Source organism: Thalassophryne amazonica, chromosome 2, assembly GCF_902500255.1.
Source record: "Thalassophryne amazonica chromosome 2, fThaAma1.1, whole genome shotgun sequence".
Taxonomy (NCBI): Eukaryota; Metazoa; Chordata; class Actinopteri; order Batrachoidiformes; family Batrachoididae; genus Thalassophryne; species Thalassophryne amazonica.
Genome location: NC_047104.1, coordinates 85,644,031 through 85,659,197, shown reverse-complemented (window position 1 = coordinate 85,659,197; position 15,167 = coordinate 85,644,031). Strand labels below are relative to the sequence as shown.

At 42.0% G+C, this 15,167-nt stretch overlaps 1 protein-coding gene across 1 annotated transcript in view; it reads right to left on the bottom strand.

Moving 5' to 3' along the window:
- Positions 1-15,167, bottom strand: part of rps6ka2 (ribosomal protein S6 kinase, polypeptide 2) — a 97,992-nt gene that overhangs the window by 45,369 nt on the left and 37,456 nt on the right. The window contains exons 2-7 of the mRNA XM_034188657.1: positions 8,237-8,353; positions 5,503-5,584; positions 3,409-3,489; positions 2,339-2,418; positions 266-372; positions 121-158 (exon numbers count right to left, since the gene is read on the bottom strand). Coding sequence (XP_034044548.1) covers positions 121-158; positions 266-372; positions 2,339-2,418; positions 3,409-3,489; positions 5,503-5,584; positions 8,237-8,353 — 505 coding nt within the window. The remainder of the gene's footprint in view (positions 1-120; positions 159-265; positions 373-2,338; positions 2,419-3,408; positions 3,490-5,502; positions 5,585-8,236; positions 8,354-15,167) is intronic.

Genomic DNA, 15,167 nt, shown 5'->3' with positions numbered 1-15,167 from the left:
ATTGTGTAAAAGAAATATATAATAAATAAAGCAATGAACAGAAAGATGAAATAAAGTTTGAGTGGAAGAAAGAATACCAGAAAGACAGTCATTAAGGTGGTTGGAGTTAAACGCACTAACCAGTTATCTTGATGTGTCCCTCTTCATCCAGTAGAATGCTTTTGAGGGAAAAAAAAAAATTGAAAATTAAAATGTACTTAATAAAAAACTTAAAAAAATTAAATTAAAATAAATAGTACTAAAAATGAAACGTGTCATAAAATACTTTTCAGGTTTGAGGTCCCGGTAGATGATGCCCAAACTGTGTAAATGGTCCAAGGCCAGGGCCAGTTCTGCGAGGTAAAACTTAACATCATCTTCTGTGAACATCACCTTAAATGACAACAACCAGAAGAAAATAAAAGTAGATCAAAAGTGTTCAGAGAGCTCACTGACACTACTCCAACAATTTCAAAGTATCAGGTGTGTGTCCAAAATGTTATGTCAGTTTTTAAGCAGTCAAATTCAGTAACAATTAAAATAGCTAAACTTATTTACATATAAAAGTTAGCATTTTGATGTATATTGCTGTGGTCCTGAGAATTCACCCTTGACCTCTGTCCTCCACTGTTGACTGATCTGATCCAAAATCAAATCACTTTTTTTTTCTCAACAATATGCCCTGTATACCGGCATGTTTCATCAAAATCAGATTTGGCATTTTGAAGATATCCTGCTACAACACAATCTATAGTTACAGAGACCAAGGTAATTGCTTTGCTGCTAAAGAATAAAATGAACTCAGAACACTCAGAAAATGATTCCTTATTCTCACATAATATCTTCTTCATGTGGCAGCTCCTATTAGGGGCACCACAGCAGATCATCTGTCTTCATCTCACTCCGTCCTCTCTATCTTCTATCCCACCAAACTGCATGTCCTCATTCACATCCATAAACCTCCTCTTGTCCTCCCTGGCAGCTCCACCTCAGCATCCTTCTCCCTACATACCCTGTGCACTTTGCTGGCACATACCCAAACCATCTCCTCTCTAATTTTGCCTTCACACTGTCCTGCATGTGCTGTCCCTCTGATATGTTCATTCCTAATCCTGTCCATCCTCGTTTCAAAAGAAAATTGCTCATCTTCCTTCACCACCTTTACTCCTTGCATCTCAACTACTTCACAGTGCTCCCTCTCATTCATGCGCATGTACTCTCTTGCTCCGACTGACTTTCATTCCCCTTTTCCCCAGAGCACTCCACTGATCCTCCATTTCTACTGCACATCTCATCACTGTCACACTTTCCTTGTAGAAATCCTGCACTACCCTCACATACCTCTCAGACTTCCTCATATGATACCACAACACTTCTCTTGGTACCCTGGCATAAGCTTTCACTAAATCCACAAACACACAATGAAACTCCTTCTGGCCTTCTCTATACTTCTCCATCAAACTTTTCAAGCAAATATTGATTTTTCTAGCATTCTTTCTCAGCATAAAACCTTATTGCTGCTCAGAGAATTTCACCTTTTCTCTCAGCCTAGCTTCTGATTACTTTTTCTGATAAATTTATTCTGTGGATGATCACATTTATGCTCTGCAGTTACGACAGCTCAGTACAACACCCTTATTCTTAAGTATTGGTACAACATGGATCTGCATGTTTATATGGCACAAATATTACACCGGCTGTCCTTCTTGATGCAGCTCCACCTTACATAGAGAATGGACGCAGGTGGTCTTGAACCAGTGTCGCAGATCGAATGGTCCCCCATAAAAATCGGTCCACCCTGTCTTCACTGTGCATGTGTCATTAGCCGCGGTTCACAGATTATCACCTTGTTTCTGCTTCAAACTGCACTCCAGTCATCATCCATCTCAGCGACAGATATCTGAAGCTTTTGTACAACAATCATTTCCACAAATTCAGAATTATTTCATCATAAAAGATGGAGGAAGCGATCAGAGCGCCGCAGCTACACGAGCTGCTATCTGATGTGTTCACTGCGTCTCAGTCATTTCAAAACATCACAGAGTATTGCTTTATTTCTGCTTAAAATTGACTTTAGAATGATTTAAGAGGCTTAACCTTGTCATCTGATGGTTAATAATCCCATTAATCCATTTTATTGCTTTGGGTGAAGAGACTCCCTCTCAGACCAGCGGCTGAGTTCTGAAATGACGCATGCGCAGTGGAGGCAGGGCGGACCAGTGTTTGTTGGGGGGGGGCGTTCAGTTTGCAACACCGGAAACCTTTTGTTTTGGGAACGAGTGCACTGTCCGATTAGCCACCATACTGCACAAGTCAATAACAATAAATAAATACAAATTCAAAGCATCAGTCATTCTACCTCCTTTGAAAGTCGAGTGAAAAGGTCTCCTCCACGAAGGAAGTCAAGGATCAGATACAGCTTCCCTTCGGTCTGGAAAGCTAGACAGACACATACAGAAAAGTTGGCTTGATCTTCCAAGTCAACAACTATTCAAAATGTTCCAGTGTAACTGTACAGTTTGAGCCACATACATTTCATTGTCTTCATAGAGATGAATGGAGTCTGATCACAACCAGCTCATGAATATGCGTGTGTGTGTGTTTTAATTTCACAGTACAGTTCTATCTTAACTGAATATGTCTCAGAAGAAACAACAACAGGTAAATCCAACCTCCTGAATGGCACATTAAGCACCACTGGCACGTTGCCTGTTGGGATCCACAGGCTGTAGATGGTGTAGTGTTTATAAAATAGGTAACTAAAATTTTATTCATGGGTGGTAATAAATTATGCAAAGTTTCTATAATGATTTTAACTGAAAGTGTAGGAAATTAAAATGAGAAAGTTTTGCGAATAATTTTATTTATTATTTGACATATTTAGTTGGCAAAGTTGAGATATTTCCTTTGTTCAGAGCTTGTCTGATTATCAGGGACTCATTAATGATGATATCAACATCCATTTTTCACTGTTGTTACATAATATCCCTAATTTCTCCAAAAAAATTAGTTCTACCAACTTTCTGTTTTCATGGCGTTCATCCTTAACATACATAAGCACACGAAACGGCTAATGTCAGCTTTCCCCTGTTTCTCTGTGATCAAAGTCGCACGCATGTATGTACACAGAGGCCACTTGGCTTTTAATATATAGAAAATGTATTTTTGATGAACAGAAGGAGGCACCAACTTTGATATAGCCAAATATTTGTATCAGGGTGACTTCACAGATGTTCAGTTGATGAGCTCATTTCCAGATAAATGTAAAACACAACTGTTACATGAAACACAACTGTTTCATGTAAAACACAACTGCATGATCTGAAAAATGGAGAGTGTAGATCTGAAAACCAATGGGTGACATACATCAACACAATTAAGAAGGCAAATGAGGTTTATTTCTTTTTCACCCAAGACAGATCTGCTTACCGTAGTGCAGTTTAACTATAAATGGGTGGTTCACTTCTGCCAGAATGTCTCTTTCCATTTTAGACCGCACTCGATCTCGAACTGAGAACACAATGGGGAAGAGAATAATTCACTTAATAACACAGCATTAATTTATTTCTATCTGCAGGCAGGATGATCATGACAGACCTCTCAATCGATAAATATCCCTTTAGCAGAACAACAATACATTTCCTTAAGTGAAAAATTTTGCTGGTCTGCAGTGAAGGAAACAAAAAAAAGTGGACTTGAGTAGCCTTAAATTCCAGTGGTGCAGGTTAAGAGGATTAAGGCTGGTACAAAGACACTAAATCAGCACATGACACCTCTCCCTGCTTTTACACGACATCCTTGTTTACAAAAATCCTATTTGACACAAAACAATTTAACCAAGTCACAAGTACAAAGTAACCTATCTTCTGGAATATAGGGCTTCCCAGGAGCTCTGACACTTCAGCAGATAACAGAATCCTTCAAATGGTGTTAAAACACCAAATTCGGCACAAATACTCCTTGAAAAATACAACTGGCCACTTGAATTTTCTATAGGTAATAATTTTCATTTCAAATTTTCAATAGGTGGCCAGGTAGGGTGAAACTGAAGAATTACACAGGGGTCAAAATAAAAAAAATAAAAAAAATGCACTAATCATATTGAAAACTACAGCACATTATTTGTCTGAACATAAATATTCCAAAAAGGTATAATTTGGACTATCTATGACTAAATGTTATGGAGTTATGGGGTAAAAACAGCAAGAATGGTGACAAAGTTCAGTTTCAGTTTGTACAGGGGTCAAATTGCTTCACTTTTGGTAAAAAGTGATGCAAGTTAGTGGTTGAGTTAACAGGGTTTTAAAAAGGAATTGTTTGCACCATGTATCATGCTTAGTTATAACGTTACGGGGTAACATATATCACAGAATCCAATGGATGTCGACATTGTTTGACCTTTACTTTGCAGACCAAGAATTCAGCACAGTCAAAACTATTCCATTTATCTTTAACCAAAGACATTTATTTGTAACCCAGTGAGGCAAATACGTATTTGAGCCACTGTCGATTTTGCAAGTTTTCCCACCTACAAAGAATGGAGAGGTCTGTAATTTTTATCATAGGTACACTTCAACTGTGAGTTGAGAATCTAAAAAAAAATAAATTAAAAAAAAAATAAAATCAGATTTGCATTTTGACTTTCAATCAGTATTTCTCAAGAACAGTTCACCTTGTCCTTCATTCATTCATTTTCTGTACCTGATTAATCCAATTAAGGCTCACAGGGGGCTGGAGCCTATTATCAGGGTCATAGGGCGAGAAGTGTGGTACACCCCAAGAAGGATGCCAATCTGTCAGAGGGCCATATAGAGACAGACAGACACATTCACACTCGCACACACCACTGTGGTCCATTTAGAGTCACCAACTCAACTAATCTGTATGTCTTTGGATGTGGGAGGAAGCTGGAGCACCCAGAGGGAACCCACATGAACACTGGGAGAGCATGCAAACTCCATGCAGAAAGGGCCAGATGGGAATCAGTCATGACCTTAAATCATTCCAATAAGTTTGCTCCAATTTGCTCTTAGTTATATTTAAGCAGCACGGTAGTTTAGTGGTTAACACTTTTGCCTCCCAGCAAGAAGGTAGTGGCATCGCTTCCTGCCTGGTTCTTTGTGTGTAGAGTTTGCATATTTTACGTTCCCTCCGGGTGCTCCGGCTTCCTCCCACTTCAAACGACATGCAGGTTAGGTGAATTGGAAACTTTAAATTGAAAGTAGGTGTGCATGTGAGTGTGACTGTGTTTGTTTGTCTATATGTGGCCCTGTGATAGACCGGCACCCTGCTCAGGGTGTACCCCGCCTCTCACCCTATGAGTGCTGGGATAGGCTCCAGCCCCCGTGACCCTTCATTGGGGTAAGCGGGTATAGAAAATGGTTGAATGAGTTATGTTGTTCACACACACGCAGAAACACACAGGTCTGAAAACAATGCCCCTGCATGCAGTACAGTGCACTTGTGTAAATAGTCAAAATATATATGGATCTCACTGTAAATGGATAATATTGCCTTCATTACCCTTCAGTGTGGCTTTCTTCAGAACTTTCATGGCATACAGCTGACCTCTGTCTACTCCTCTGATCTTTCTCACCAGAAACACCTGGAAAGTATCATCATCATCACTGTCACTTATATTCTATGAAATAGACCATTTTCAATAATAATGGGGCAAAAACTATAAAAATTAAAAAATAAAGATATACAATATTAAGTAAACATTTATACAATATACACTATCATTTATTTACATTTTAAATAAAATAATTACTCCGTTGTACACTTTAATCCACCACACAATCTGGTTGTTAAAGTAGACCTGCATTGGAATAAATGTGGTCAGATTTCAGAAAGAAATAGCTATGTATTTATAAGACCCTTGTGAATGCAGTAAAGTAAATTTGTAAGCCTAAATTTGTAATTCAGCGGAGAAATCTTCGTTTAAAAATGACAAATTTGCAGCTAAAATTTAGCCCTCTGTGAAAACAGCCGTATCATTTCCATGACGTCAGGGACAAGACGACGCGCTCCCGCATTGAAATTGATTTTACCTGTTAGTAATGTTACTTATACACGTCCTGGTTTCAACATCCAAAAGTAAGCTGCAATGAATGTGAGATACAGATCTGTGTGCTCAGATCAGCAACGACATCGACAGCGGACGCCGTTCTTCCTCTCCCGCTCTCTGCCTCCGCTGCACTTATTAAGTCTGCGGGCTCATTAACGAGCTCGTTAACCGCCGACGTGGGCCACTCACACCGCCCGTGTCTGCTTTGCAGCCGGTGTTGTGCCAGATTCAGCGCACAACACCGGCATCACCTCTCTGTCTACTGAATGGAGCTGCAGCACACTTGGCACAAGTCCTGAGATTACGCTCGCTGTTTTAATGCGAAGTGGCCGGTACACCTGTTGCTGCAAGGACAGACTTCTTGCGGCAAAATCCACAGCACCGCACGTCTCGGCAATCGGAGCCCCAGAGCTCCATGGACGCTGAGAGAGGTTTATATATTTTTAATGACTGGGATTCTTTGCGGGTCTCGCCTCCATATCCCGCGATGGTACCGGAGGCGAAAGACAGTAGATTTTCATTGCGACACCACTCAATCAAACGGGCGTATGAAAAAGTCCCCCAAAATAATTTTCAAGCACAAATAAAAGAAATGTGTACTCACCAAACGTGCCGCAAGACAATATGAAGTTTTAAAAAAAGTAGATCCTTCCGTATAAGACAAAAAAAAGGTGCAGATGCAAACTGACGTAAATCCACAAATTACAGTTGGCGCGCAATGCATGCTGGGAGAGGGTCTTCTTCATGACGTCTCGGCAGCGTCCATGATGAGAGGGACAGTTTTGCGGAGGACTAAATGTTAGCTGTAAATTTGTCATTTTTAAATGAAGATTTCTCCGTTGAATGACAGATCTGGGCTTCCAGATTTACTTTACTACATTCAGAAGGATCTTATGTGTAAATGTAAGTCATTTTTTGGTCCAAAGATCTGACTGCATTTATTTCAATGCAGGTCTACTTCAAGCGCTGATGTAACGCATCACGTGATAAATCTGTTTCCGGGTCCAAAGACCTCCAAGTTTACAATTAAAGTTACATCTGTTTGATCCTTTTTAAGGATTTACAGTTTAAGTTTAGTTTGTGTTTACACTGTGCGCAAACCTCCATCCCTCCGATTTCCGCCTTCACCTCCGTTAACCGCATTCGTCTGGTTCTATGGTCAGAACACTTAATAAAACCTTTTTTTTTCTTTTACTTTACATATTTTATTATGCACAGGTAAAATATACATGTCTGTTTGTTAATAAAAAATTATTTATTAAAATAAACAGGACGTTAAAGTGCAAACTTCACTTTCTCCCCAAACGACATGAACAGGAAGCGATCGCAGCTCACAGCAACTCCCATTGAAAATAACGGAGAAACGACCTGAGCGTCTGACATTTTTACATAAAACAAACGCAGTAACAACGTCTAAAACCCAGTTAATATATTCAGGAGAGTTTTAGGCACAATATACAAAGAGTTTTATGTTGCGATGTTAATGCTGTTGTCCGTGTGCAACGGTGTAAGTGCAGCCTGATCAGATCGTCTCAGTGCAGTTCTCAATGTTAATGACAGCGCGCCTTTTTTGTTTGGAGCCAGAAGTTGAAAATCATATGATGAGTTACGTCACACTTAACAACCGGATGTTCACACATCACAGACCAACACCATTGCCCTTTTCACAATTACACTGAAACAGTTCAGTTCAGTAACACCCCCCCCCCCCCCCTTTACACAGGAATAAAGTGCTTTGTGCATCCACAAAATGTGGGAGGAAGCAACAGGACGCTCAAGGAAGGCACAGCGCATGCCTAGTCGTACTTTGCATATGCTCAGAGGAAGCACAGATGATGCTATGGTCACCATGAATTATTGAGCATGTTCAAAACAAAAGCTGATGGGACGCAGAGGCTGGAGGACATTTAAAGGAGGCAAAGATGACAGCATTGTCGACCAGTGGACACTGAATGAACACACAGTGATATAAATGTAGTACTGGGCTATCACTGACACAAAAAGCCAGTTTTAGCATTGAAATGACATAGAACATACACCTCTACATCATGGTGGCACATGTCACTGGAAAAAGACTATAGGCAGGATTCAGTGTTGCACTGAACATTATAGTTTGACGCTGTTTGATGTCAACATTGACCACCAGTTATGGATTCATATTAAGCATTCTCATTAAGCATCATGTACCTTTCCATAGGAGCCCTGTCCAAGAACCTTGAGCAGCTGGAACTGAGATGGGTCTGCTTTTTCAGATCCTTCCTTAACATGATGGCTGATGTCAAACTCCTTCAATATGCTGTCATCCTGAGAAACAAAGAGACAAATGGCAAATTTAGTATGTGAAGAGCCAGAGCCTACAAATGCAGGAGACAAAAAAAAAAAAAAAAAAAAAAAGTGAAAAAAATGGAGAGACAAAGGCATAACCATTTCAAAAGTAAGACTCATGAAGGAAGAGGAAACCCTAAGTTTAGATATTACTTCTTGCAAAATGTCAGGCCTTGGGTGAAAATTCCAAGCAAGCAGAAGAATTTCTCCTGGCAGCAGACAAATTTTGTTTAGCTGATGTGTATCGCATCACACACAGTGCTAATCTGAAGCACGGACTTGATATTTTTTTCTTCACAGTTTTAAATTATTAATCCAACATTTGCTGTCAAATTATAGGAGCATTTAAAAAAACACAGTAAATCCCCCCGATTCATAATAAAATCTTTAAGTAAAAGCAATTATTGTTATTCGTATTAGAAGTATTTTTGGTAGAATGTGTCTGGATCCTCTGCCTTTGAGACTGAGAGGCGCCTAGCAAAAGCTTATGCAGTCATGGCATCGCTGGACAGACGTGTTTGGCCATGCCGATATCTTTGCAGAAGAACAAAGGTCCAAGTCATTTGTGGTCCTTGTGTTACCTGTCTTATTTTATGGTTGTGAGACTTGGATGCCAAGCAGTGAACAAAGGCAATGACTGGATCTCCATGGTGCTAGGTCTCTTCAGAGCATCCTTGGATACCGCAAGCAACATCAGGAGGGCGACCATGTGGCTGCCAGGAGGTCTGGACAGAGTCAGGTGGATGCTCGGGTGGCCAACAGGGGACAATGGCAGCACCAGGAGGAGCACTGCATGGCTGGTGTGAGCCCAATGTGATGTCTGGAGGGTCCCACAGAGGTTCACCTCAGAGGCAGGTGGACGGCCAGAAGGCCTACAGAGACAAAAGGGTGGTCTGCCCCCACCCCCAGGAGTCTATCACTGCGTCAGGTGAGCAGCCACCAGGCCCAAAGGAGTCCACAGCTGAGGCCGGCCGCCTTGCTCACTGGAGCTCGGATGTCAGCAGGAAATGATATGGATGGGTCTTCCATGATGCTGACGTCAGCCAGTCCCAGGTTGGATGGCTCCATTGGCGCACAGATGCCCCTGGGCTCTGAGCCAGTCGACTCCTCCGAGGTCGTGATGTCGCTGGATGCAGGAACTGGCTCCTCCGGGATCCTAACATCATCAGATGCTGGAACCAGCTCATCCCGGATCCTGATGTTGTCAGAAGTGGACACTGGTTCCTCCGGGATCCTGACTTTGTCAGATGCTGGAACCGGCTCCTCCGGGATCCTGGCATCATGTGAAGCTTGAACTGAGTCCTCCTGTATGGGGACATCCTCCAAAGACGGGATGGATGACCCGGACTGGGGACAGGGCCGACAGAATTATAAACCACACACAAGGGACTGGACACAACAAATACGCAAAACACATGGGAGGCACAGAGTCAGCACACACAGGAGGCCAGGAGACGAATGGCACACACACCCACCCACCCACACACACACAGAAGGCAAGGATGAGGAATGGCACCCAACAGACGGGGATAATACACCCGCGCACATACACTCACACTGGAGGAAAGAGATGACCATAGATCACAATGAAAAACAAACCAAACAGCTCACACCCCTAAAGCATACAAGAACTGAAAACCATGGCCAAACAGACCAGTGGGAGTAACTGCCACAATGTTAGGCCTGTTACAAGTTATGAGTTGAGGTTACACCTGCTGCTCAGTTACCTCTAATATGTAAGTGTTCATAGCAGTAATTGTATAAATGAAACAAGAGGGCAAATAAAGATAAAACCATGGTACCATTTATGTACAAATCAATCAATCAATCAATAAATACTATGTTCTTTCAGCGTCTTTCTTTCACTCAGGGTCAATACAGCAGATTCAGTATGAATCTGCATGTTCATTTGGGACAAGTTTTATGCCGGCTGCCCTTCCTGAAGCAACTCGACAATACATGGACAAGAACGGTCTTAAACTGGCCACCTCCCGATAAGAAAGCAATAGATTTTATGCCGTTGATGTAAAGTGGAAAAAGAAACAGGTGAGCTGGGATTAATTTCATAACTTGACCAACAAAATTACTGTTAACTGCGATGGACTGCATGTGCCAACAATAATTGCTATCATAGCTCACAAAACTGCTGACATCTGGCATATGTATTTTTGGCTCAAGGATGAAAAATGGATAATTGATAGAACAAATATTTTTGGAGCATTTAGCAATTTTAAATAACCAATAAACAATAGATGCTGTGCTGCAATGCACCATGGGAGTTTGGGGTTTTGAGGTTTTAAATGTTATTGTGGTTGATGTTAGTTTAACTTAGTTTAAGTGTAGATGCGATCTACACTTTGTGGACACAATAGATTTTCACAGATCTGGTAACTTGCTTCTGACAGACTGTTTGTTGCTGTGACGCCACTCTGAACTTCACATGGTTGTATACGCTTCTTTTATTTCTGTTTAGCACTCTTCTGGTTATTAATTGTATCTACTCTGAACGTTATTTAACAACAGTCCTGTTGTGAATCGCTAGCAGGAAGCCCTCAGTACAAACAACTTTCAGCCAATGAAATGGAGTAAATCACGACTCTTCTGTGAACAGATCAAACTTCACTCTGTGATCCTCGAATATGTTTTTTGAAGAGCTCCAGAAGCACAAAGGTCGACAGTAAACCGGAAGAAGAAGAAAAGGCGAAGTTAGTGTGAAAAGGTGGAAGAGCTGAGAAGGTTGTTGAAGAGGGAGCGGAACCAGGCAGGTCTGTGTTGTGAAAGTATAGGAACACGGACCCACAACAGGGGGCGCAAATGAACGGACAATGGAGGAATCAAATAACACTGTTTTTACTGTTGTGAAAAAGGCACAACAAATACAACCGATTACAATATGGAGATTGAGTCTAATTACAATGGTGTCGTGTGGGCAGGCTCGACGATAGGAGACGTCTGTCCAAGTCGAACCGGAACCAACCCGATTTCCTCTGCCACCGAACCCCGGGAATACTGGAGCCGCCAAGTCCCGAATTCCCAGGTGGCCACTGCCTCCGCTTGTCGGATCCGGTACTGCTGGCAGGAAACAGAAACAGTCAGGTGTGGATGCGGCTGCACCCAGCAACACGGAGGGTGGAGAGTCCACCTCCACCTCTCGTCAACAACAATCAAGAAATGTAGGAAGGTGAGTACTTATCCTACTTCGTCCAATACGGTCTTCAGCTGACCTAAGCACAAGTAACACAGTATTAATTCTCAGAATAATACGACTGGCTGAGTTCGTTACCTCTTTGGTAAGGCGATATCTCGGCAAATGAGGTGGAGATGCCGTCCTGCTGATATACCTCCTTATTGATTGGGATCAGCTGTCTCCAGTGATGGGTGACAGCTGTCACCCTGGCTGCTCCCGTAAGGCGGCAGCGCCCTCCGGTGCCTGGAGCCCGCACTCCAGGCAGGGCGCCCTCTAGTGGTGGTGGGCCAGCAGTACCTCCTCTTCAGCGGCCCACACAACAGTCTGCCTGTGAGGGGCAGCAAGTGGAGCGGAGATGGAAGGAAGTGACGGTAGTTTGCTTGGCAGTGAGATAGAGATGGGAGGAGAGGACGAGGGAAATTCAACTGAGGTATGGCAGGTGAAAGGGAAAGGAAAGAAGAAAGGAAATAAACGAGGTTGTTCTGATGTTCACTCAGAGTCAGATAAAGATAAAGGCACCGAAGCAAAGCGAGTGGCAAGACACAGCGATTTGAAGGTGAAGTTGCAGTTTGATTCCTCTAGCTCTATTAATCCCCTGAAACTAACCAAAGCACTTCGTGTAGCTGTAGGGACAGTACAGGTTACACCGTTAAAGGATGGTAGCTTAATCATTGGTTGTTGCGATGCTGCACAGTGGGATAAGTTACTTGGACTGAATGAGATGGAAGGTAAGAAAATTACATGTACTGAATGGGAGCGTAAAAAACTTGAGCTTGGAGTTATAACTGGAGTCTCAACTGACTTGTCGTGTGAGGATATTTTGTGCAATGTCTCAGGAGCCAATGTGGTCAAATGTAGAAGGCTTTTGTACACCCGAGATCAAGTTAAAAAGGAGAGCCTTTCCATTCTGTTGTTTTTTGATGAGAGGGTATTGCCTACAAGGATTAGGGTAGGATATATGAGCTTTCAAGTTCGTCCATACATCCCGCCGCCATTACGGTGTTTTAAATGCCAGAAATTTGGGCATGTGGCAGCCATTTGTAGAGGCAAAAAGTGGTGTGGCAAATGTGGAGGAGAAGATCATGAGTACGGTCAGTGTCAAGATGGCGCTAGCGTTAAATGTTGCAATTAGTGTTGCAATTGCGGAGGCTCACATAGCGCTCCATACAAAGGTTGCCAAGCACACAAAAGAGCAGCTGAAGTGCAAAGAGGTAAGGTAGAGGAGAAACTTACTTACGCAGAGGCAGTTAAGAAAGTGGATGGGAAAAGAAAACTTGACATGGATCGCAGACCGCAGGGGTTAGGCCAAATTGCTCCTTCTCATTGTAGTAGCCCCGTAAGTAAAGAAGCTATACAAGTAGATAGCGTGAAATTCTTGGCATTCCTCGCTGAAGTCATAAATTGCTCAGCATTAATGGATAAGAAAAGTGAGATTAAAATCATAGTTAAGGCTGCACGAAGGCATTTTTGTGTAGGGGCGGAAGTTTCATTTGAAGAAACCAATAGAACTTTGACTATTTTCCAAAGTGTACAACTACCATCACAGCCCACTTCATGTGGGGATTCCTAATGGTTTTTAGTGTTTTGCAGTGGAATGCTAGGAGTCTCTGCTCTAATGGGCAGGAATTTAAGAAGTTTGTGGAAGATTTGGATGTTAAGCCTAATGTTATATGTGTACAGGAGACGTGGCTTAGGCCTCATTTGGACTTTGTTTTACAAGGGTGTGTGACTGTGCGTAGGGATAGGGATAATGGCCCTGGTGGAGGGGTGGATTCTTTGTCATACAGGGGCTGGGTTATAGACCTATTGAGGTAAGTAGAGAGGTAGAGGGGATCATCATTGAGGTGTGAATAGGTGATTCCAATTTTTTGGTTGTTAACTACTACAATCCTTGTGAAGCACTAAACAAAGATGTTCTTGATGAGTTCCTGGGTGATGTTTCTTGCAAGATGGTATGGTGTGGGGATTTTAATGCATATAGCACCCTTTGGGGGAGTACAGAAACCAATGGCAATGGTAATGTAATAGAGGAGTTGCTAGAGGAAAGAGACCTTGTTTGCCTCAACGATGGGATTGAGACAAGAATTGACGTCTCAAGTGGGCGGGAGACATCTATTGATCTTACCTTGGTCTCTGTGCAGTTTGCAAGGTGTTCTAAATGGAATGTCATGCAGGATGATTGCATTGGTAGTGATCATTACCCTATCCTGCGTGAAATTGGTGTGGGACCAGTCCAGATTGAAGAAGTAATCTTCCCTAGGTGGGCTTTTAAAAAGCTAAATGGGATGAATTTAGTGAGGATTGTAGTCCTAGACTGATGAGTTTCAATTTAGAACAAGATGAGAATGTTGATGCTGTTAACAGTAAGATTACGGAGATATTGCACTCTTCTGCTCTAGAATTCATTGGGAAAACAACAGGTAGTGGGAAGCGTAAAATGGTGCCTTGGTGGACAGATGAGTGTAAGGAAGCAATACAGGTAAGAAATAGAGCTTTTAAAAAGGTCAAATCAACTTTCTCCTTTGATGACCTGGTTGAGTATAAAAGAGCTCAAGCTATGGTCAGGAGGGTGATAAGGAAGGCAAAGAGAGAGCGGTGGCGAGCATTTTGTGATGCTATTGGAAGAGATACTTCAATTAGTGATGTCTGGGGGATGTTAAGAAGAATGGGAGGAATTAGGAGGGAATATTCCTTACCAGCTATCCAGTTTAATAATGAAATTATGAGAACAGATAAAGAAAAAGCAGATGCTCTAGCTAAAGTATATGTTAGAATTCATAGTGTGAATAACTTATCTCCTGAGGCCAGAGTGGCTAGAGAAGACGTGGTAAGGATGCATCCTAATGTTTTAGAGAAGAAGGTTGCTGCAGATGAGGCTTTTGATGTGCCATTTTCTATGTTTGAGTTAAAGCGGGCTCTGAGTGGAGTTAGATCTACATCTCCAGGTAAGGATGAAATTTGCTATATAATGGTGGATAAATTGTGTCCTCAAGCGCAGATGGTACTTTTGCAACTTTTTAATTTCATATGGGAGACGGGGAATATTCCATCAGCTTGCAAACACTCTGTTATGGTACCATTTTTGAAACCAGGTAAGGAAAAGAGTGAGGCGACTAGCTATAGGCCTATTGCGTTGACCTCTACCCTATGTAAGTTAATGGAGTGAATGGTGACAGATAGGTTGATTTATATTGTGGAAAAGAGAGGCTTACTCAGTTCATGTCAGAGTGGTTTTCATAGGGGAGGATGACTATGGATCCTGTGCTGTGTCTGGAAGATACTATAAGGAGGGCTCAAGCAAATAATGAGCAAGTAACTGCAGTTTTCTTTGACATAGAAAAGGCATATGATATGCTGTGGCGTCAGGGACTCCTTATTAAGTTAGAGGCAATGGGAATAAGTGGCAGACTGTACAACTGGGTGATGGCTTTTCTGTTAAATAGACCTCTTGAGGTGCGCATTGGTCAGTCACATTCTAATGTTTATCCAGTGGATAATGGTGTTCCTCAGGGTAGTGTGTGCAGTCCATTGCTGTTTAGTATCATGATTAATGACATTTTTTCAGACATAGATGTTAGTATTGGAAGATCTTTGTATGCAGATGAT